At 35.1% G+C, this 22,432-nt stretch overlaps 1 protein-coding gene across 2 annotated transcripts in view; it reads left to right on the top strand.

Moving 5' to 3' along the window:
* The first annotated feature begins 4,882 nt into the window (after positions 1-4,882).
* Positions 4,883-22,432, top strand: part of LOC121431110 (regulator of MON1-CCZ1 complex-like) — a 29,142-nt gene continuing 11,592 nt past the window's right edge. For both annotated transcript variants that reach the window (XM_041628608.1, XM_041628607.1), the window contains exons 1-14: positions 4,883-5,097; positions 8,737-8,813; positions 9,161-9,245; positions 9,603-9,662; positions 11,454-11,612; positions 12,803-12,871; positions 14,770-14,873; positions 16,001-16,090; positions 16,577-16,646; positions 17,532-17,567; positions 18,016-18,181; positions 19,350-19,462; positions 20,193-20,262; positions 21,240-21,343. In XM_041628608.1, coding sequence (XP_041484542.1) covers positions 4,993-5,097; positions 8,737-8,813; positions 9,161-9,245; positions 9,603-9,662; positions 11,454-11,612; positions 12,803-12,871; positions 14,770-14,873; positions 16,001-16,090; positions 16,577-16,646; positions 17,532-17,567; positions 18,016-18,181; positions 19,350-19,462; positions 20,193-20,262; positions 21,240-21,343 — 1,308 coding nt within the window. In that variant the 5' untranslated portion in view covers positions 4,883-4,992. The remainder of the gene's footprint in view (positions 5,098-8,736; positions 8,814-9,160; positions 9,246-9,602; positions 9,663-11,453; positions 11,613-12,802; positions 12,872-14,769; positions 14,874-16,000; positions 16,091-16,576; positions 16,647-17,531; positions 17,568-18,015; positions 18,182-19,349; positions 19,463-20,192; positions 20,263-21,239; positions 21,344-22,432) is intronic.

The raw sequence follows: 22,432 nt of genomic DNA, 5'->3' as shown, positions 1-22,432 counted from the left end.
GAGACATAAGACGGGAAATATTTATTTATAAAACGACAGAAGCAATTTTTTCATTTTATATTTAAAGCTGGTTGTCGACAAAGATTTTTTTATGTAATCCGGAATTTCGTTCCATATTTTGGGGCCAGTATAACGAATATTGTGTTGGAAGATTATTTTTCTGTGTTTGGGAATGAATATTTGATTATTTGAGCGGGTATCAAAATGATGTATGTTGGAAACATGTGTAAATGAATCACGAAATTTTTGTGGAATTTGAGAATTTAAACACCTGTAGAGAAAATGACATTGTTGAAGTTTGTTGATGTCTTCTAATTTCAACAATTTTAGGGAATGAAACAAATTCGTGGTATTTGCTAGTGGTATATTGTCGTCTGGAGAAATTATACGTACAATTTTATTTTGAAGGGAACATAATTTTTTAAGATGGGTTTGATATGTGTTAGCCCAGACTAAATTGCAGTAATAAAAATATGGCAGGATTAAAGAGCAATACAATGTACGCAATACAGTTTTAGGCAAGTAAAAACTTAGGCGATATATTATTCCAATATTTTTTGCAACTTTGTTCTCAATTTCATTTATGTGATGTATCCATGTTAAATTACTATCAATGATAACGCCAAGAAACCTAGTATTTTCAACTCTGGGAATAATTTGGTTGTTAAGCTTCACCACTACATGATTAAGATTCATACGCCTTGTGGAGTTACGGAATATAATATAATTGCCATACGCCTTGTGGAGTTACGGAATATAATATAATTGCATTTCTTATAGTTAATGGTAAGCTTGTTCGCACAAAACCATTTACAAACATTTGTTAGTTCAGTATTTACAGTTTCACATAAGTGATAAAGATTTTTATCAGAATAAACAATATTGGTATCGTCGGCATACATAATAAAGGAAAGGAGATTTGACGAACGATAAATGTCATTAATAAATAAAATAAATAAAAGTGGACCAAGTAATGACCCTTGTGGTGCTCCACATTCAATTGTCCTAAGTTCAGACTGAACGGAGTTATATATGGTGCATTGTTTACGATTTGAGAGGTAACTAGAAAAAAAGGTCAAGGGCAGTTCCACGAATACTATAGTTATTTAGTTTTGATAAAAGTATATTATGATTAATAGTGTCAAACGCTTTTGACAAGTCAATAAATATCCCTATTGCAAATGAGTCGTGTTCAAAGGAGTCAATTACGGTATTTGTTAATTCAAGAAGAGCTAGTTCTGTTGAGTGGTCACTACGAAATCCATATTGAGATTCAAAAAGACACTTGTTATTTTCAAGAAAACTATAAGCCCTTTTATAAATGATCTTTTCCAATATTTTAGAAAAAACAGAAAGCACTGATATCGGCCTATAATTACCAACTTGCTCTTTGTCACCAGTTTTAAAAATTGGAGAAACTCGCGCAATTTTCATTTTGTCAGGAAATACCCCAGAGGTTAACGATAAATTGAATATATGACATAAAGGTTCGCTTATCAATTCGATTACAAGTTTAACAATCTTGGGTGAGCATTCATCAAGACCTGGGGCTTTATTGTTATCGAAACGCATGACAATGTTACAAATTTCACGTTGGCTTACCGGATTTAAAAACAAAGATTTTGAATTTGGTTCAGATAGATAAGTTCTGAAATCTGTATCATTTTGAGGAGTGATACTAGCTAACTTTGGACCTATTTCAACGAAAAAGTTATTAAAAGTATTTGCTATTTGGAACGGGTCTGTCGACCGACCTTCATCACAAACTATGGTGTTGGAGGTTGATTTTCTTCTTTTATTTAATATTGATTTGATCATTTGCCATGTACGGTTTATATTATTTTTATATTCTTCAAATTTGGATTTATAATAATGTTTTTTAGCCTGCCGTTTCAAATAGTTCACTTCTTTAAGAGAATCCTTGTATAGAATTTCATTTCTAACTGTTGGTTTATGGATATATTTTTTATATAGATTGTTTTTATGTCGAATAGATTGAAGCAAACCATCGGTCATCCAGCATTTTAGTTTAATTTTCTTACTGGGTGTTTTTTTTAATGGAAAATTGTTATTATAGAATGTAGTAAAGTTAGTTATGAATATGTCGTATGATTGATTAGCATCCTGCATATTAAAGATTTCTTCCCAATTTGAATTTTCGATTTGATTTTTAAATTTCGTAATATTTTGTGTTGTAAAAGATCTACGGAGTACGTTATTATTTGCCGATTTAGTTTTATTAACATTCATGTAAGTTACATGAAATATTGGCAAGTGATCTGACACGTCAGAGTATATCACTCCACCTTTAGTATCTAAGTCAAATTGATTTGTCAGAAAATTATCTAAAAGGGTGGCACTTGTCTTAGTAATTCTTGTGGGCCTGTGAATTATAGGAAGAAAAAAATTGCTGAAAAGACAGTTCACAAAGTTCTTGGATTGAGAATTAGAGTTGTGTTTTAAAATATCTATGTTTAAGTCACCCGTCAAAAACACCCTTTTATTTTCCCTGGAAAGACGGATCAAAAGGCTATCAAACTCCTCAATAAATGAATTAACGTCCAACGATGGGGCTCTATACAAGGTTCCTACAATTATATTTTTCCCTGAGCACTGTTCCAGTTCGATGAATAAAGAATCGCATGTTGCTTCGCTTAAATTAAGGTCAGTGCGTACTAAGAAATTAAAAGAATCATGGATATACATTCCAACTCCACCACCTCTGGAATATTTCCTATTATTGCAAACGAACGAGTAGTTAGGCATATAAACAAGAGGACTTTCGAATCTTAGCCAGGTTTCGGATATGGCAATAATATCAAATGTAAATTTCAAAGAGTTAAGACAGCTTGAAATGTCATCAAAAGAATTCAAAAGACTTCTTGCATTAAAGTGAATGCTTGAAAATTTACCGCCGCTCGGGACACCAATATTTTCAAAGTTTGTATTAAATTCTTCATAACAATAGTACCGAGAGTCATTTGAACTCTCAGTTCACATCAGCATGATGGACATCCGTGACTGACTACAATGAGCATGCCTGCGCGATGTTGCCTCTTTGTCCGAAATAATATCAGTCACACATTACAATTAATAAAGGAGCAGTTGGAGTCCAACTTATCATTTAAGCGCCTATTAATATGGCGGCTCAGCTACAGCCGGGGTAATAATATGATACCAAGTATCAAAGCGCAGTTGAGTATATGCACATAGTAACTGCGCTATATAAATGGACATATTATTATTATCATATCATCCTCAATCCTTACCTCATTACCTTCATCGTAAGTTAATCCAAATAAGAAGACATCTTTCTTTGGAGCTGGGAGCACTGATCAATCGATGTGTCTGTTAACATAGTGCACATATATACCCCAATACATTACATACTTTCGGTTGATTAAAATATTATGTACAAGCAAATGGATGAAATATATCTTTACAAAGCAAAGACTAGTTAATTGAAAATAATTTGAACTTGAATTGAATTCCTAAATCAAGAAACTCGAAAAGAGCTTGTTCCATTCAACATCATTAAGATGATACGACTTTAAAGGGCATTAGGGTTTGTCAAGTCGTTTCAAAGTATTCCTGCAATACCATGATACCACACTGAATGTATTCGACGTACGTCTATCTGTTTATCTATTTTGTTCCTAAATAAGCACATTTGACCCCTTCATATAAAATGTCTTCTTAGATATAGACTTTTCACAATAAAGAATCCACAAAAAATAAGACTTCTAAACATTTAAGTGCATTTAGACATGTATTTTGGCTTCCAATTAAAGTTTGTTGACCTTCTGACCTTTCACTGACCTTGTCTTGACCCTTTATATCTTCTGGATAAGGACTTCTGACGATGGACTTATCAAAATCGAAAATAAAAAAGTATACACATGCATAAAAATACGGAAAAATTAGCTTTCTTAACACCTTCAGTGTAATTTGCTAATAATATGATAATAATAATAATAATAATATGTCCATTTATATAGCGCAGTTACTATGTGCATATACTCAACTGCGCTTTGATACTTGGTATCATATTATTACCCCGGCTGTAGCTGAGCCGCCATATTAATAGGCGCTTAAATGATAAGTTGGACTCCATTGCACAATGTACCGTGCTGACCGGTATGATTGCATCTTGAAAGGACAGGGCAAGCGCAACTAGTTGGAACTGAGCTGAAGCTAGCGGTTTGTTTTTGGTGAAGATTTGTTTATATGCCATTTTGATTAGAGTTACGCCAGTTAAGGCAAACTATATCATAATTATCCCTTTTTCATATTAGAAGGATGCACATGAAAAATATTTCACATATGTATTGGTAATAATTTTATTATGTGAGAAGTGAGATTTTTTATTAATAGAGTAAATGGCGACAATAGTCAAATATGACTAATTGCCACTCAAACCAATCTAAGAAGAAGAAGAAGCTATTTAACGAAAGTTCGTTGACCTTTGACATTTCCGGTCATAACTTTTTAACGGGAGGTCAAGAGTAAATGATTGTGTACAGTTTTTTGTTCAGTATAACAAGACAAACAATTTGATGTGTCATTTGACAGAATTGGAGCAATTCAAAAAACTGACCCCTATTGACCCCCATTTTGACCACTTACATGGTCAAGATGACCTTTAGAAATTTGTCACCAAGTTGAAAGTTGTTCCTTGTGATGCCACCAATCACATAAAAGTGAAAAATCAGACTTAGCCAATTTGTCGAAGTAAATTACATATGCTGCCTGACTATCACGGTGGACGCGGCGTCGACGGTCGAGCAACGCAGCATAGCAGCAGCTCACTTATTGTGGGTGAAAACCACTGATCTCTGTGAAAACAGGTCCTGGGCCGAGGCCGACGCCGGGCCCGGGGCCGACGAATGTCACGAGATCGCCAAAGTGGAGTGGACTAAATAGACTAAGTCCTGGGAAAATTATATTGAAAATTGTTCTTCTAACGAAAATTGTTGAAGAATATCTACAAATATGGCTGAGGACCAATCACACTATGTAGAACTGTCGGGAAACCCAATAAGATTTGAACCTATCAGCCGTCAGACCAACGTATTTTACGATGAGGTAAAACGACAGGTAAGTGAGCTGCGAAAACACTATCCCAGCGGAACACTGTCTCTGAGTGTCGCCAGAGCTTCCGGGTATCTACACTTTCATTAGTCGCTGGCTCGGATGTTAATGTGGGCGTGAAGCTGAACTGCATTGGGGCCGATTGCACGAAAGGGTCTTTCCAAGGACCGTCTTTCGTGTCGCCCATCTTTTATGATACGCTATAACTAAAGCGGAGTGTTTCTGAAATTTATGATAAAGAATAAGATTCTTTAGCTTGCTTTTAAATAAAATTTTATACAATTTCATGATATATCAGTTATCACAATTCACATCATTTTGCAAACAAATATTTTGTTTATTTTAACGGACGAATGAAATATGTTTGCAGATGATTTATTTGAAATGCGTTTCACATGGCGCATCATAAAAAGATGGGCGACACGAAAGACGGTCCTTGCAAAGACCCTTTCGTGCAATCGGCCCCTGAGTCTGGTCGGACGTATGGCAAGCCGTTTTACACAATAGCATGTTAAGCGTATTTCTTGATATCAAGATTGTAAGTTCAAGAATTAATTTCTTGCTATCAAGAATTCGATTTCTTGATATCAATAATTACCTTGCTTAAAGTAAACTATTTTCATGATTTTATTTCTTGATAATCAAGAAATTAATTCTTGATATATCAAGAGTTCATTTCTTGATATAACAAAAATAGAATTCTTGATATCATGAACATGATGAAATGAATTCTTGAAATCTCTTGCTTTCAAACGCAAGACTATTGCAAGAATTGTTTGGATATATAGCACAAAGTATTCATGGTATTGCATAAATTTTGAATTTATTTCCAGCTCAAAATTTGTGCAGAATTGGAATTTATAGTTGATTTCCAGAGCACAAATAATGCAGAAATTCACTCTGATTTCAAAGTTGTGCACGATTTATACCTACTGTGATTCTTTTTCGAACTCAAAACTTGTGCACAAATTCATCCCGTACCAAGCAGCTACATGTATCTAAGTGTACATACGCAATTTTTTTTGTTCTGAAATCATATTGCCAGCTTGCAATTCAGTTACTGTCTTTGTGATATAATTTCATACTGTTTAAACATGAACCCTTGACTACTATTCTTAAAATGATTTTAACAGAATTTTCGTCCCATCAAAATTACTTGTAAAAATTTTTATATATGAAAAGATGTGGTTAAAAAACGTAACCCATTCTCATTCAGACATCTCTTGACTTGCTTGGCCTGCTTGTTGTTATTTTGAATAGGCAAACTAGTCAGTTTTACTATTGTTGCCTTGTTAATTTGCTTTCCTTTTTTTTCCAAAACAGAATAATTTCTTGTTAAATCTATATCAGTTCTGAAAAGTAAAGGAAAGAGAGAAAAGAAAAGTTCTTAGGAAATCGTGCAAGACCACCTTTCCTGCCCTGTATACAGGGTTGGGCGGTAAATACCAGTAGCGGTAATTACCAGTACCGTCCGGTAAATAAGATGGGCGTCCGGTAAATATGTAAAAAACGGGAAATATGATTTCTAATTCTTTTTTTTCAATAATTTTAGTTGTTTTGAACCTGAACAAATGCTGAACAAATGGAAATAGTGTTCTGAAATAATTAGAATCACAAAACTCATAGTAGAAACACACTTTTTTACAGATAAAATCCATACTGCATACATGTACATCCAAACACACATAGGATCTAAGTCCACACATATGTACACAAACTCAAATTATGTTCCTGGAAATTGAATAATCATATTAAAACATAAACAAATATTTCTCCCTGGGTTTAACTTGTTACATGCCATTGTACCTCATTACAATATGATTTTTGTTTTTAAGTGTGAATAAAGCTCAGTTTTCTACTGTATGTAAGGAGTTTTAGTGTGTACATGTTTCATTGTGTACTAATGGTTGTTGGTTTTGAATTTTAATATTGCTATACAGAAAAAGATCTTTTTGTAGCCTAAAAAGTTACACAACTCGGATTATGCCATTTTTAATGTTGCAATTCTTTTAATATAACATTTAAAAGAAGTTTAACAAAGATAGTAAACACAAAAATTGAAAAGCATAACTTATACAACTGTACACAAAAGTGGAAAGAGGTGTCAAAAGTTGTTTCCTTTAAGAAATATAAAATGAATATAACATAATTGACATACTTAAGCTACTGAATGTTTGGTTACACTTCGTAATTCCAAAGGTTCTTTATTCCAAAGGTTTTTAATTCCGAAACACGTAAATTGCCTATGCCTTGATGTTTGTTAATCCAAAAACGTAAAAGGGTTCATTAATCCGAACATTTGTGGCGTTATTCTGAAGGTTCGTTATTCCGAAGGGTCGATAATGCGAAAACAAAATAAGGTTCATTGTTTCAAAGGTTCGTTAGTCCGAAAACGAAATAAGGTTCGTTGTTCCGAAGGTTCGTTAATCCGAAAAACGAAATAAGGTTCGCTGTTCCGAAGGTTCGTTAGTCAGAAAATGAAATAAGGTTCGTTAATTATTACGTTTTCGGACTAACGAACCTTCGGAATTCCGAACCTCATTTCGTTTTCGGATTAATGAACCTTCGGAATTACGAACCTCACTTTGTTTTCGGACTAACGAACCTTCGGAATTGCGAACCTCATTTTGTTTTCGGACTTAGGAACCTTCGGAAAATTTACGAACCTACGGAAATACGAACCTTCGGAATAACGATGCTTCAGAATTACGAATGTATGCGGAATGTTTCATGGCATTTTGTTCACAGCTAATACAAGTGTATGCTCATTAATGCATGTACATGTAGGTATTCATGAATATGGATTGACTGACTTAATGAAGAACATCATATCTAAATTAGATGTATATTAGGGATCTTTTTAGTATTTTATTGTATTTTTTCCAGCATTTCTGTATTTTGTTACTTGTAATTTCTGTATTTTGTTACTTGTAATTTTTTGTCTATGTATCCAGCACTTAGAAACAATGCGTATTAAGCGCTTTATAAATGTTGATTATTATTATTTCATGATAACAGACATAGATAACACCCAAACACAAACATAAACACACACACAAAAACAAACACACACTCAAACAAATGGTACACACCAGAGTAACCATATTCACCACCTTTGTTTTTATGTTCAAAATTTGACAATCCCTATAGAAAAGTGAGTGGAAAATTATATTTCCCGGTATTTCCCGGTGAAAAGTGGTAAATACCGGAAAAAAGCGGTAAATACCGGTAAATACCGCTTATTTCCCGGCGTCCGGGAAATAAGCCTCCGAAGCGGGAAATATGCCAACCCTGCCTGTAGATGGGTACTGGTTATCATGACAAGCGCGCTCGAGATGCATTTCGAGGGCGTCTCGGGAATACAAAACATTGTATTCCCTACATGTATGTCTCTCAAACGTTAGCAGGGGGCGCTCTATCTGATACCTCGTAGAACCTCTATAGGAATTCCGCAAGTGAAATTTATGTCAAATCAGATCAATTATATGTGTTCACCCCATTGCACTCGGCCTAACTCGGCTTCCTGCAATAGATTGAAAAGAGCCTCAACTAGCGTGTGGATAGATCGCCTAATTAACTCCTGTGCATGCATTATTTGTATACAGTTTGTCATTCTAAATAATGCTTTTTTATTTTGTTTATTAGGTGTTTGCTGTGAGATCAGGAGGAGCCTTTGGAGTAGTTGTTAAGGGACCTGATGAAAAGACAAGCACAACATTTAGGTAACTGTTATTTTTCTTCAGAAATACAGTTTCAGTGATGAACTTAAAAGTTAAACACCAAGGCAATATAGTGAGTGTTAAAAATGAGATGTATTTATAAGTTTCACCTTTTGGTACAGTGTACATCATTTGCCAAAGACTTCCCTTCACTTTCACTTTGACGGAGTATACTGAGAAACATTTTATATCAAATCAGTTCAAAGGCAAATGTATTTCTGTATAGTCAAGAGAGAAGACTAATGGGGTGTTGCAAGAAACTTGCGATCATTTGCAAGTCTATTTTCGTTCCCAAAATCAAGCATATGCCATGTAATTAATTGCAATTTTGATTGTGTTTACTTTCACAGAATGGAAGACAAAGGACCAGTTATATCCATCAAATTCTCATCTGATCTTCGAATCTTAGCCGTGCAGAGATCACAGAGGACAGTGGTAAGGATAAAAGTTTAACCAACCTGTGCAATAGGTTCTTTCAGCCCCCCTGCCCCTTTTCCTTGAAGTTTAGTTAATTTGAGTTCTGACTTTTTACTGTTTTTTTAGGTACATTATTGACAAAACTGTAAATGGTATAAAGCCTACTTCTTTCCCAACCTCTGTATTAACAATATCCTACATGTAGTATGCATGATTTTTGTGGTCATTTGGCAAAATTCCACCTGTTTAAAAGTCAAGGTCAAATATCACCTCTTTTGTACACATTCATCTGTTCCTAAACAAACTTTAAATAACTGTAATTATGCCTCTTACTCTGATTATTATTTATTCTGTATTATCTTTGCCTTTATACAGGAATTCATTAATTTTCATACTGGCAGTGCTGACACCTCCGAGTATTCCCAGATGTGCAAGGTATGTACAACATAGGGAATTCTAAGTGTAACTATGAACACCACAATTGCTTAATCTATTTGTCTATCTATGATCGCCATTTTGGGGGCGCTGTGGTCTAGTGGCTATGACTCCCGTCTTCCAGTCTGAGGGACGAGGGGTCGATTCCCACCCATGGGCTGTTTTCCTTCAGCAAGAAATTTACCCACATTGTGCTGCACTCAACCTAGGAGAGGTGAATGGGTACCCGGTAGGAAGAAATTCCTCGAACGCTTGAGCGCCTATAGGTAGCCGAGCTAAAGCCGAGGTAATAATAACTGGGTCCGCTGGGAGAACAGTTTTGGAACTGAAGTATCTACCCTGGGTATATACCATTATTATTATTTTATATAACTTGGTTTGTGTTTCATAAAGCTCCCCATAGATAAGTTACAGATGAGATTGATACTCACGATTGGGGGACCCTTTTTGCACTAAATGATAAATTCCTATGTAACTGACTTGGGACATAAGAACATGTTCAATTCTTTTGTATAGCCATGCATAGCTTTGAGTTTCCGTTCTATTAGCAGTTTGTCCATTTAGTCCATTTTTGTCTCACCTGCGAAGCAAAGTGAGACTATAGGCGCCGCTTTTCCGGCGGCGGCGGCGGCGGCGTCAACATCAAATCTTAACCTGAGGTTAAGTTTTTGAAATGATGTCATAACTTAGAAAGTATATGGACCTAGTTAATAAAACTTGGCCATAAGGTCAATCAAGTATTACTAAACATCCTATTAGAGTTTCATGTCACATGACCAAGGTCAAAGGTCATTTAGGGTCAATGAACTTAGACCATGTTGGAGGAATCAACATCGAAATCTTAACCTGAGGTTAAGTTTTTGAAATGTCATCATAACCAATGCTCCACACTAACTTTTTTTCGTGGTGGCCCAAACAATTTACCAAAATCATCAATTTCATATTTTTGGTGGCCCTAAAACAATAGAAAACATTACAATTTATCAAGACCAAGGTCAAAGGTCAATGAACTTTGGCCGAATTGGGTGTATCTGTTGAATTACCATCATAACTTTGAAAGTTTATGGATCTGATTCATGAAACTTGTACATAAGAGTAATCAAGTATCACTGAACATCCTGTTCGAGTTTCAGGTCACATGATCAAGGTCAAAGGTCATGTAAGGTCAATGAACTTTGGCCATGTTGGGGTTTTTTGTTGAATAACCATCATATCTCTGTAAGTTTACTGGTCTAGTTCATAAAAAAGGGAAATAAGAGTAACCATATATCACTGAACATCTTGTGCGAGTTAGAGTAGTATTCAAAGTGAGCACTGCTGCTATATTGAACCGCGTGATGCAGGTGAGACGGCCAGAGGCATTCCACTTGTTGTTCTATCAGATACATACACAATGGCATACAAATAGGGGACCACCTTCCCCCCCCCCAGAAAAAAAATGGGAGCACAAGAAAGAAGTGGAATTGATGCAATATTTATTTTCTAGATAGTTTAGTATCATAAAAATCATATTTTTGTACTAAAAATGTAAGAAAAGTTTGAAAAGTTTGCTAGTTCTCAACTATTTAGATGTATTTTTTTCCCACTTTGTCGAGTCTGGGCCCCCACCCCAAGAAAAAAAATTGCCTGTTTTTATTTGTCCTGTTTGTAAAAAATATCAAAATCTATGGCCTTTGGTGACAGTAAAATTGGTGTAGTTATCTGAGAGTTCATGCTCTGTATATGCACATGTATTTATTTTCTGTTCTACATAAACACTGGTTTACTATGTTCTTTATATTAAACCGATAGGGCAAAAATACAAAGATCATAGGCTTCAATTGGGTCAGCGGGAATGAGATCGTCTTCATCACCGATCATGGACTAGAGCTGTATCAGGTGACTGCTGAGAAAAAGACGCTGAGGTCAATGAAGAATGTCAGTATCAGCATCAACTGGTTTACATTCATGGTAAGTACATAATATAGTTTCCTACTAACCATCTTTGTCTATTTTCCATTTTTAGCTCACTCGCCATTTTGTCTAATTTCCAGATATAGGTTATGCCTGTGTAATATCCCCTTGGTCTAACATTTGTGTGTGTGTGTATATGGTTGATAGGTGAACTGTTCATGAATCACATTTTCATTTCACAAAATGAATGACATGAAGGGGCCTGTGGCATAAAACTTTTTGCCATACAAAACTCTGGCATATTTTTGGCCAGATTTTTTTATGTGTAATTTTCAATGGCATCATTTAGTTTGCCAGAGTTTTTGTTCATTTGCCAGAGTTTTTGTTCCTTTGCCAGAGTTTGTTTTATGACAAAAGTTTTATGCAACAGGCCCTAGGAGTCAGAGTGGAAATTAGACTTACTTGGCATTACCGGTAGTCCTAAAAATGAAAATTGACTATGTGGTTATTAGACCAAGTGCATTTCAGACCGAACAACAATTATACCAAATCGATGTTGGACCAAATTGGTATAGCCTATGTGGTATATTTGATTATCTGTGACAAAGACTAAATGCTTTTAGACCTGGTGGGTGTTTCATAAAGCTGTTTGTAAGAGCGACTTTAAGAACGACCCAATGATCCTTTCTTGTAGAAAATGCGGGGGAAATGGTTTATTCATTGACGATGGATAAGCGCGTAAGAAAGATTCACCAGTCGTTCTTAAAGTTGCTCTTAACTTACGAACAACATTATGAAACGGCCCCCTGGTCCCTGTCTTACAAAGAGTTACGATTGATCTGATCAATCGCAACTATGGACGACCAGCAACATCGTCTACATGTATAATCCATGATTGTTCAAAGTATTTTCTAGCTATGATGTATATTCATGCATTCATTGTTGTCTAAAAAATTCAGTGTGCTTCTCTCTGCATACAAACGACTTTGTGCAAATTTTTTCTTAAAAAAAATGATGACATTGATGGATTTCCATAGAGTTGCAATTGATCGGATAATTAAAAAAAAATAATTTTTTGCCTGACTAGCGGTGTCCATGATTGTCCAGCATAAACACGATTGCACTTCAGGTGAATAGTGGGTGATGCTTTGCAACATGGTACTTCAGGGTTCTGGGTGGTACAGAAACAAAAAATATTGCTACCTTCTGAATCTTCCAGATAATGATTATTTCTTATTTATTTTCAGAATGAGAGTGCATTGCTTCTGGTTTCATCGTCAACCCTTGGTAATGTGCTAACACCTATACATTGTAAGGTAGGTACAATCAGATGCCAAGATGAATTGGGTAACTCTTATGCAAAGTGCATACAATGTGTGTGAGCAAGCCAAGGTCCCATGACCGGGATAGCGATGGGGGAGGGGGTAAAGTGAATATATCAAAACCATATATCTGACGTGTTAAACCTTAAAGGGGAATGAAACCTTTGGAACAAATAGGCTTGTGTAGAAACAGAAAAATCAAAGAATAAGAATAAAGAAAGTTTGAGAAAAATCAGACAAATAATGAGAAAGTTATGAGCATTTGAATATTGCAATCACTAATGCTATGGAGATCCTCCCATTGGCAATGCGACAAGGATGTGTGATGTCACTGATGAACAACTTTCCCTTTGGTGGACTATAAAATACCCTCAAAATGTCTCTTTTTGCTTTTTCTCATGATGATACAAACTCTTTATCCATGATGTATTCCTAAAAAATATGTATTACATGCCCTCATGTAGAAAGAACGCATGATCTATGGATAGATGTGATAAAAGAGGCAATTCAAGTGAAATATATACTAAAGTAATGGGGAGAGTTGTTCACGAGTGACATCACACATCTTTGTCGCATTGCCAATTTGCTATCTCCATAGCATTAGTGATCGCAATATTCAAATGCTCATAACTTTCTCATTATTTTTCCGATTTTTCTCAAACTTTTGTTGATCTGTTTCTTTGCTTTTTCTGTTTTCACACAAGCTATCTTGTTCCAATGGTTTCATTCTCCTTTAAAATGGATTAGTATTACTATAACAGGTGTTCTGGCACATTATATTTTTGAAAAATAACTTGAATAAACATGGCATTCCGGTTTATTTCCAATTTGTCTAATGCCAATTCGCCCGAATGCCAACTCGTCTACTATCATTTGGTCTACCATCCGTTCATCCACTCACCACATGGTCTACTTTCATTTAGTCTAGTGCCATTCCGTCTAATAATCAGTTGGTCCAATAGCCATTTTTTCCATATACCATTTGCTCTCATTCATTAAACTAAAGTGTTAATTGTGCATGATGAATGAAAAGAAAAGGGGTATTAGACCAATTGGTGATTAGACGAAGTGATGATTGGGCCAAATGGTTTTTAGACGAAATGTTGTTGGAGGTATGGCATAGACTAAATGATGATATTAGATAGCCAAGACAGATAGCCAAGCGCGATTGGTCAATTGCGTCACGTGATATGATCGAAATCCGTGTATTTTCCCAGCCGGTCCACCTTCGATGAATATATTGACCAACCGGTCCGTGAATATATTTTTCTACGTGTATGGCACCCTCTTGTGGATTAGATGTTACCAACTACACGGAAATAAAATATGTGGGACTAAAGTATCTTGACTGGACTCTAACTTAGATCTAGGGTTAGGCCTAAAACAAACTTGATTTGATTAGAAAAGGGCCATTCACTGCATTAGAGTAGTAGTAGACTAAAGTTACATCTAGATCCATACCAGTTCCATCAATCACTGTGACTATCGTAAACAACAGGCTGTACGCATCGTTAGGCCATTTTTATCTTCATCATTAAAGGCTATCTAATATAACAGATATGGACTGATGGGATGTGTAAAAAAACATTCTTGGACCGCCTAAAGGATTAATATTTTCCCTCGTGATCATATTTTCCCTTAGCGCTGCGCGCTTCGGGAAAATATAACCCCTCGGGAAAATATAAATCCAGCGGTCCAAAGAATGTTTATATTACACACCCCATTAGTCAATATCTGTATAGTAGACCATGTGGTGAGTGGATGAGTAGGCAATAGACAAATTGGCAATTTACTGGCATTCCTCCCATGTAAAATGTCTTTTTCCAAGCAAAAACATCACACTGTCCCATGTCCGGAAATTAAGTTTCAGGTATCGTGTTGTATAATTTCAGACAGGTAACATATCCAAGCTTCCCAAGTTTGAAGTCGATCTTCCAGTCGTTCCCAAGCCTCCGAAACTCTGTCTTCTTGAGAGAGATGTAACCATAGCAATCTTGTAAGTATGGTATTAAAAAAATAAATAATTCACCTGGTAGAGCTCAATACAATTACTTGAGATTCCAATATTCTTACATGTACACGTATAGTTTATAGATTAGTTTGGTGTAGTCCTACTCAATTGAGTTCCGTCTGTCTAATTCCTTTTTTTTTCATTAATCCTATTAGGACTGGGGGGCAATATTTCTGAAACGCAAAAACTTATGACTATTTCCTTTGAAGTCTTGCGCAACTTTTGAGACCAAATTTACGATATGGACAAAGCATCGCGATGTTACCTAACTTTTAACATGACAATGTCATGTGGAAAATGGCATTTTATAATTTGTGTACAAAGTCTATGTGAGTGACTATTTTGTGTTCTTTTGGTCTGCTTCATTAATTTATTTGTTAAATGGTCTGTAATAATTTCCATTAAAAAAACAATGTAAAAACAAAGAAATGCCTAAGAAATTCTAAAAAACAAAGAAATAGGAAATTTTTCTTTGTAGCTTGTAGTTTATGTGGTAAAGAATGAGGGCCCCGAATTTCGGCGCGATCGCCAAAATGGCGAGGGCTGGGTTTAAGTGTTAACCTGTTTGCTTTATAATAACCAGTTGATTTGTACAGTCTCTACTTGCTTATTTTTCTGTTTCAGGACCAGTTGCCAATCCATTGAAAAATCTTTACTGTCCACAGGATTTACAAGGACGAGTTGGGTTGCTTGCAAACAAATATTTAGAATGCCTTATTTTACTGATATTTGATGAATTATAGACTCTAGGTCCAATATTCTGAAGTCGGGTGTAATTTCATAAACTCTGGTCTAAAGTTGTGGTTTAACTATGAACAGCCAATTGCGACATAAATCTCTAACAGTAGAAGTCGGATCATTTGACTCTCAATTCATCTGCGAGGGATACATGGGATAGTTGTCTACACCATTAAAGAATTGGAAAGGATTGCAGTAAAGATAGGAACATAATGTGAATTCAATTTTGAAGTTTTTGGCTTCCCATAATTCTAGCACAGAGGTTATAGACCATGGCCAAAAGTTCAACCGAACTTCACAATACGTGTTTACCTCACGTGTGATATGATTTAATTATTGGTTGAAGTATTATTGTGTTGTTGTTTGGTATCCAGGTACAGCGTGATATATGTTGTAGTGCTTCGACATCAGCCTAGGGGACCATCAAATCAAGGAGCTGAGATAGTTCTCTATCAGCTACAAAGGTAAGGATTTGAAAATTGTGGAACCCAGACAACAACCGATCAGGATATGGGTATTTATAGCGCCTACGATCTAGAATATTTTTCTGCTCTGAGGCATAGAAAGAAATACAGAAAGAAAACAAGAATTTCAGATGAATATTATAGTGCCAAGAACTGATAACGTTTGAACAGATAAGATTTTAGATTTGTATGTCTCTAGTGATCAGCCTTTCTTGAACTTAAAAGCAAATTATTCTAAAGAGAAATAGTTGCAGTGGCAGAAAAAATGACTTCACCATAAGCTACTCATATTTGGGGGGTTTTAAGAAGAAGCTGGTTGACTGATCTCAAGCTTCAACCTCAGACTTCATCAATGCATGCTTAAAGTGTAAGGAATTGCTTCATGCAAGCTCTCCCGAGTTGATTTTGGGTGTGGCTTCTTTTGCCCAATGTATATCGGGAGTTAGTCAACCCTTGAGATGTCGTTGACTTTGATTCTTCTTGTAGGGAATCACCAGCCAAGAAAACCGATGTCCTCCGGCTCAATATGAGTGGGCGGTTTGCAGTCAATGTTGTCGTAAGTATATTCAAAGATAAATATTATTGTGGCAAAGATGAATGTGATCTATCAAATTATTTTCTTGAAATTTAGGAAGAATATCATGAATAGATGGTCCCTGAAAGAATGTGATGGGAAGCAGAGTGTACAAGTTGCCTACTGCGCATATCAATTAATTCAATCAATTTATTTATTCAACCATCATCAGTTACAAACAATTACATAAATACATAACAATATAGATAATTATGCAAATACTAAATATAACAATAGAATGATGGTTTGGTGACCCCGGAAAAAGCAGAGCTTATAAAAAGGGGCCACCAAGTTAAAATGTACACTGAAAATATACAATAAATAATGATTACACTAAGTACACCGATGCAACAGCCAGAAAAAAAATGTGGGGGGGGGACTTTCAATGAGATAAAAACAAATAATTGAATTCAAGGTTTTTTAACACTGCTTAATGATTTTCTGATAAGTCTCTAACCTAGAAAGATTTGAAGTGTGTGTATTGCATTGCTTCGCTTTACTGAATCAAGAACAAGAAAGGAACAGTGTAAAAGAAACAATATGTATATGTGTTGTATACTTGGATAATGGTAGAGTAATAGAGAGCCTAGGACCTTGCCACATTACTGGCTCAAAACAGGGCAGATGAACATGAAAAAACAGATTCTTAAAATACCAAAGAGAGTCACCATGATGAAAGACTATTCATGAACTGAAAGTATATCACGATGAAAAAAAGTTGGTTATAAAATATTGAATTGTTAATTATCATGTTGATATGTCATTACAGTAAACATACATGTAAAATCTTTCAGTAATAAGGTATTTTAAATCTATTCTGTTTCGACTTTAATATGTTTTTATTTTATATTCTTGTTTTATGAACAGGACAATCTAGTCGTTGTACACCACCAGGCATCAAAGGTATATGGATAATGTTGTCTCGATATTTTTTTTCTCTTTTTGGAAAAAAATATATTGATCTTACATGATATTGTTTTCAGAGTCAGCATTGCTGCTACATGTATATGGAAATGATTAATACAGAGGAGACTGCCTGAGGCGTTCCACTTGTTTTGTTTCATAAATTGATTTGTAATTTGAATGATTAATTTCAAATTTTTTGTGTTGCCATCATAATTTATTTTTGGAAACATGGCATTCTGACACGAAGTAAAATCAAACCACATGCCTTTTCATCTCATAAAATGATGTACTACAGATAACTCTTTTTAAAGTTATGTATTCCTTTATTCAGTGAATTAAATATATCTTAAAATCCATCATTATGGTAAATATTTTTCCTTAGTTTATCTGAATTATTACCTTTATTTTTATTTATCATTTTATTTATTTATTATTTGTTTTGCAGACGTCCATGGTGTTTGACATTGGTCTGACCCCGAATGAGACTGATAACTACTGTAACTACCACCACCCAGTCCTGGCCCCTCTGCCAATCAAACCAGTCAAACTCAAGGTAGCTGGGATACCCACGCAAACCGGACTGGAGATGAGAGAAGTTGGTGTGGAACTGTGTATCCTTTTAACCCTAATATTGGTTCCATATGATATTCAAATTCTTGACTAGTTGTTGATTTGGTTGATTTTGAAATCTGTGTTTCTTGCAATCTATTACATGTAAATTGATTGCAAGACGTTTTAGTAATAAATGTCAATGAAGGAGTAGCCTAGGTAGGCCTTTTTAGCTTTTTGCTACTCCCTCACATCCAATTCATTACCTTATGTATTTTGTTAGTTTTGTTATTTTGTCATAATTGTATAATATTTATTATTTACTCCAGTACTATTGACTCATTTTGATTAATTTGATTTGATCTCGATGTATTGTATCTTGTATGTTTTTAGAGATGTGAAACAAATGAATTTGAATTTGAACATTTGCTCCGGCAACAATTGTTCCACTCTTTTCAATTCCACACAATAATGGGATGACCAACTTCAACCCTTGGTTTAACACTATACCCTACCCTAAACATAACATCAAACCCTATTGCAACCTGCCCCCTAACCCTACATGTACTTCTTAGACAAACTTTAGCCTGGAGTAATTGTCGCAGGAGAAGAGTTGTGTCACCATTTTTATAATGTTATCGTGACAAAAATGTGCATGCTAGAAGAGAATGACATTACTCGTTTGCAGAGATAGATTGTATTATATTCCTTTATTTTTTTTTACTTGAATTAATTATGCGAATTTGTACATGAAATGGTCCTTTTTGCTCTAATTCACTAAATAAAGCTCCTAGAAAGTTCATTTTAGTAACAATATTCTTTATAACATTCCTAATAATTGTAAATAAAAAGTACTTTGTTGTATTTTGTAATTTCTTATGTATATCTTTGTTCTTTTTATTCTTTTTTAAAACAAAAGTTATCGGTGACATCATTTCAGTCATAAATAACATCAAGTTGAATGAACGTTGTCACAAAATAAGAAAAATATCACTCCTTTCTGAATTTTAGCTGAAAACACATTTTCTATTGACTTTGGACATGAAATTACGATTTTGAGCAATTTGTGGTCTGACATGCACTGTAATTTTTTTTTTTTCAAAAAAAAAAAAATCTCTCCAAATTGAGATACAGAATGTGTATGCTACATGTACATGTATATATTAAATCATGAGTCACTTCCATGACATATTCAAATGTCTGTAATTAACCTTCACCAGCAAATATCAGATTCACCTAATTGGGTAGTATTTCAGCCTAATATCGTGATCGATGCTAAGCTTGGATGTCTTTGGCATATAAGTCTTAGGTTAGATGCACTGGTTCCTATGATTCCTGATAAGGTAAGGTCTGGTCTTTAGACTAATTCACTATTTGCATACCGGTAGTCAATCACACTGAAGATGAAAAGTGTATTGTGACTGTTTATGTTCTGCTACCCTAGTTCTGCTTTCCTGTATGGACCACTTTAAGATAAATATATTTTTTTTTTTACAAAATGGCAGTATAAAAATGCCATTTTGATACTGAAAGGCCTGGTCACACCGCCCGAGCGTTGTTGGAGCGGTCGTGGAGCGGAGAGAAAAAATCATAACCACTCGCTACCATTCACCATTTTCGATTTCGATTGTTTTTTTTTTTTTTGGATATCTTACCCAATTTTGTGAGCGAAATTCGACCCTCTCTCCCTACCGCTCCACGACCGCTCCAACAACGCTCTGGCGGTGTGACCAGGCCTTTAGAATTAGAATTCCAATTTAATTCTGTCTTCACTGTAGTGGTGACTTCACCAATGAGATATCTTTCAGAAAGCATTAATAATCTACATTTGTCAGACATACTCTGGTATACTGGTGTCTGTTTTTTTTTAAATTTCATATTTCTTTATCAATTTTCATACTTCATATTTACATAGAACATCCACAAAAATATACATTTTTATAAAGCATACACAATACTTGATTAATTAACTTATCAACCAAAATGAAGCATTTTACACAAACATTGGCAGTTTGTGAACTGTGTGTTGGTGATGTTAGTATATTCTGTACCATTTTTTATATTTGTTTGCAGTGTCGACTGATAGATTTCTTATTGCTGAGGAGGGAGAGCAAGAAAGTTATTCTATATGTCCTACAAACAGGTAATGATTGCATTCTTCTAGACTAATTGGCCCGAATTCACAAAGGTGGCTTTAGAAACCATCCGTTGAACACATGGTTTATGTAGATTTCCTGTATAAATTACTGAGCATCTTTAAAAAAATGTCTAATGTTGATGCGCGCTTTTGTCACAGTGCGCCAAATTTACGCCTATTGCTGTGGTTAAGTATGTTGATTTATTCATGAGTCCACTGTTCTGAATTAATGAGTCCACTCTTCAAACAGTTGACTCATAAATTAAAATAAGTCATTCAATCATGACAACAGGTGTCAATTTGGCACACTGACAAAGCATGCATCAGCATTGGACATTTTTTTTTTATATATGTGGTAAATAGGCATAATTTACACAGGGAATCTGCATAAACCATGGGTTCAATGGATGGTTTTTAAAACCACCTTTGTGAATTTGGGCCATCAAGTTTTAGGTACATGTACAGATCTAAATATGATCTACATATGGGGGATATTCCAAGGTGAAGGGGCAGCATTGGCAAAATATCATTCCTAATTGCCTCTATCATAAATGTTCAAATTGCCTTCTGTTTTTAACACCATCAACAAGAGAGAACAAAAATCAATATAGGGGACAGTATGTGCAGAGGTATCATGTTTATCGTGGTGAAGCAGAGTCTTGTACCATTTGTGCAACGAGTATTCTTCAGAAAACCTTGGGGCCAGGTCAGTTATCTCACTTTTAGTTGTCTCTTTTGTTCATTACTGAATTACAGAATTATGTATGAGTAAAGCAAGCATTTCCTTAATAGCGGGAGTTAATTTGGCCTGTGTGAAAAAGAGAGAAAAAAAAATAGTATGAGTTTTTTATAGGATGGGATTAGCGGCTAAGGAAACATCGTGTAAAAAGCCCATTTTTTTATGATGGTGAAAGAAAAATACCAATCAATAGTTTGGTATTTTTTCACTCTCTCTCTCTTTCTGTTTCTCTGTCACTCTGCAGCATTGGTACCTGGTCAACACTGTAATCTTGCCACCATTGCAAAAATCTTCAACAAACTCAATGAAGTGTACAGGAGCTACTTGGCTGAACGTCATGCGCTACATGTAGGTGTCATATGGTAGAAACAATTTGGTCTGAAAGCTATCATTAGGAAATAAATCAAGTTTTACATATGACACTTCTCTGTAAAGTAGCCCAGAAAGTCAAAGTAGAATTTCAAAGCAAAGAGTTGAAATCTATCTTCGCTTGCAGAAATAGATTTACAATATTTGATATTCTTGACAAACAATTTGTCTACATGTTCATAAGATTTTTCATAACTTTACACCTTTGATATGGACTGTGATTCTGGGAATGCCTACATGTACATGTATATCTTTGATTTAAACTCGTAATATGATGAATTTGATATAATTCACAATGTATTAAGATGGGACTCTGAGTTACCCTTTTGTATTATATTCATTATCTGACATCTCAAACACTTATAAAGGTGATTATTGTTTTCATTGATGAGCATATTTACATATTTCCTTTGAATAAAACCTAGTTACAATGATGATGATTTCTTGCAATTTTTGTCTCACCTGCGAAGCAGAGTGAGACTATAGGCGCCGCTTTTCCGACGGCGGCGGCGACGGCGGCGGCGGCGGCGGCGGCGTCAACATCAAATCTTAACCTGAGGTTAAGTTTTTGAAATGACATCATAACTTAGAAAGTATATGGACCTAGTTCATGAAACTTGGCCATAAGGTTAATCAAGTATTACTGAACATCCTATTAAAGTTTCAAAGTTTCATGTCACATGACCAAGGTCAAAGGTCATTTAGGGTCAATGAACTTAGACCATGTTGGAGGAATCAACATCGAAATCTTAACCTGAGGTTAAGTTTTTGAAATGTCATCATAACTTGGAAAATATATGGACCTAGTTCATGAAACTTGGACATAAGGTTAATCAAGTATCACTGAATATCCTGCATGAGTTTCACGTCACATGACCAAGGTCAAAGGTCATTTAGGGTCAATGAACTTTGGCCAAATTGGGGATATCTGTTGAATTCCCATCATAACTTTGAAAGTTCATGGATATGATTCATGAAACTTGGACATAATAGTAATCAAGCATCACTGAATATATTGTGCAAGTTTCAGGTCTCATGATTAAGGTCAAAGGTCATTTAGGGTCAATG

The sequence above is a fragment of the Lytechinus variegatus genome, chromosome 17, assembly GCF_018143015.1.
Source record: "Lytechinus variegatus isolate NC3 chromosome 17, Lvar_3.0, whole genome shotgun sequence".
Taxonomy (NCBI): domain Eukaryota; kingdom Metazoa; phylum Echinodermata; class Echinoidea; order Temnopleuroida; family Toxopneustidae; genus Lytechinus; species Lytechinus variegatus.
Note: the sequence above shows the minus strand (reverse complement) of the source record. Positions and strands in the feature narration are given on the sequence as shown.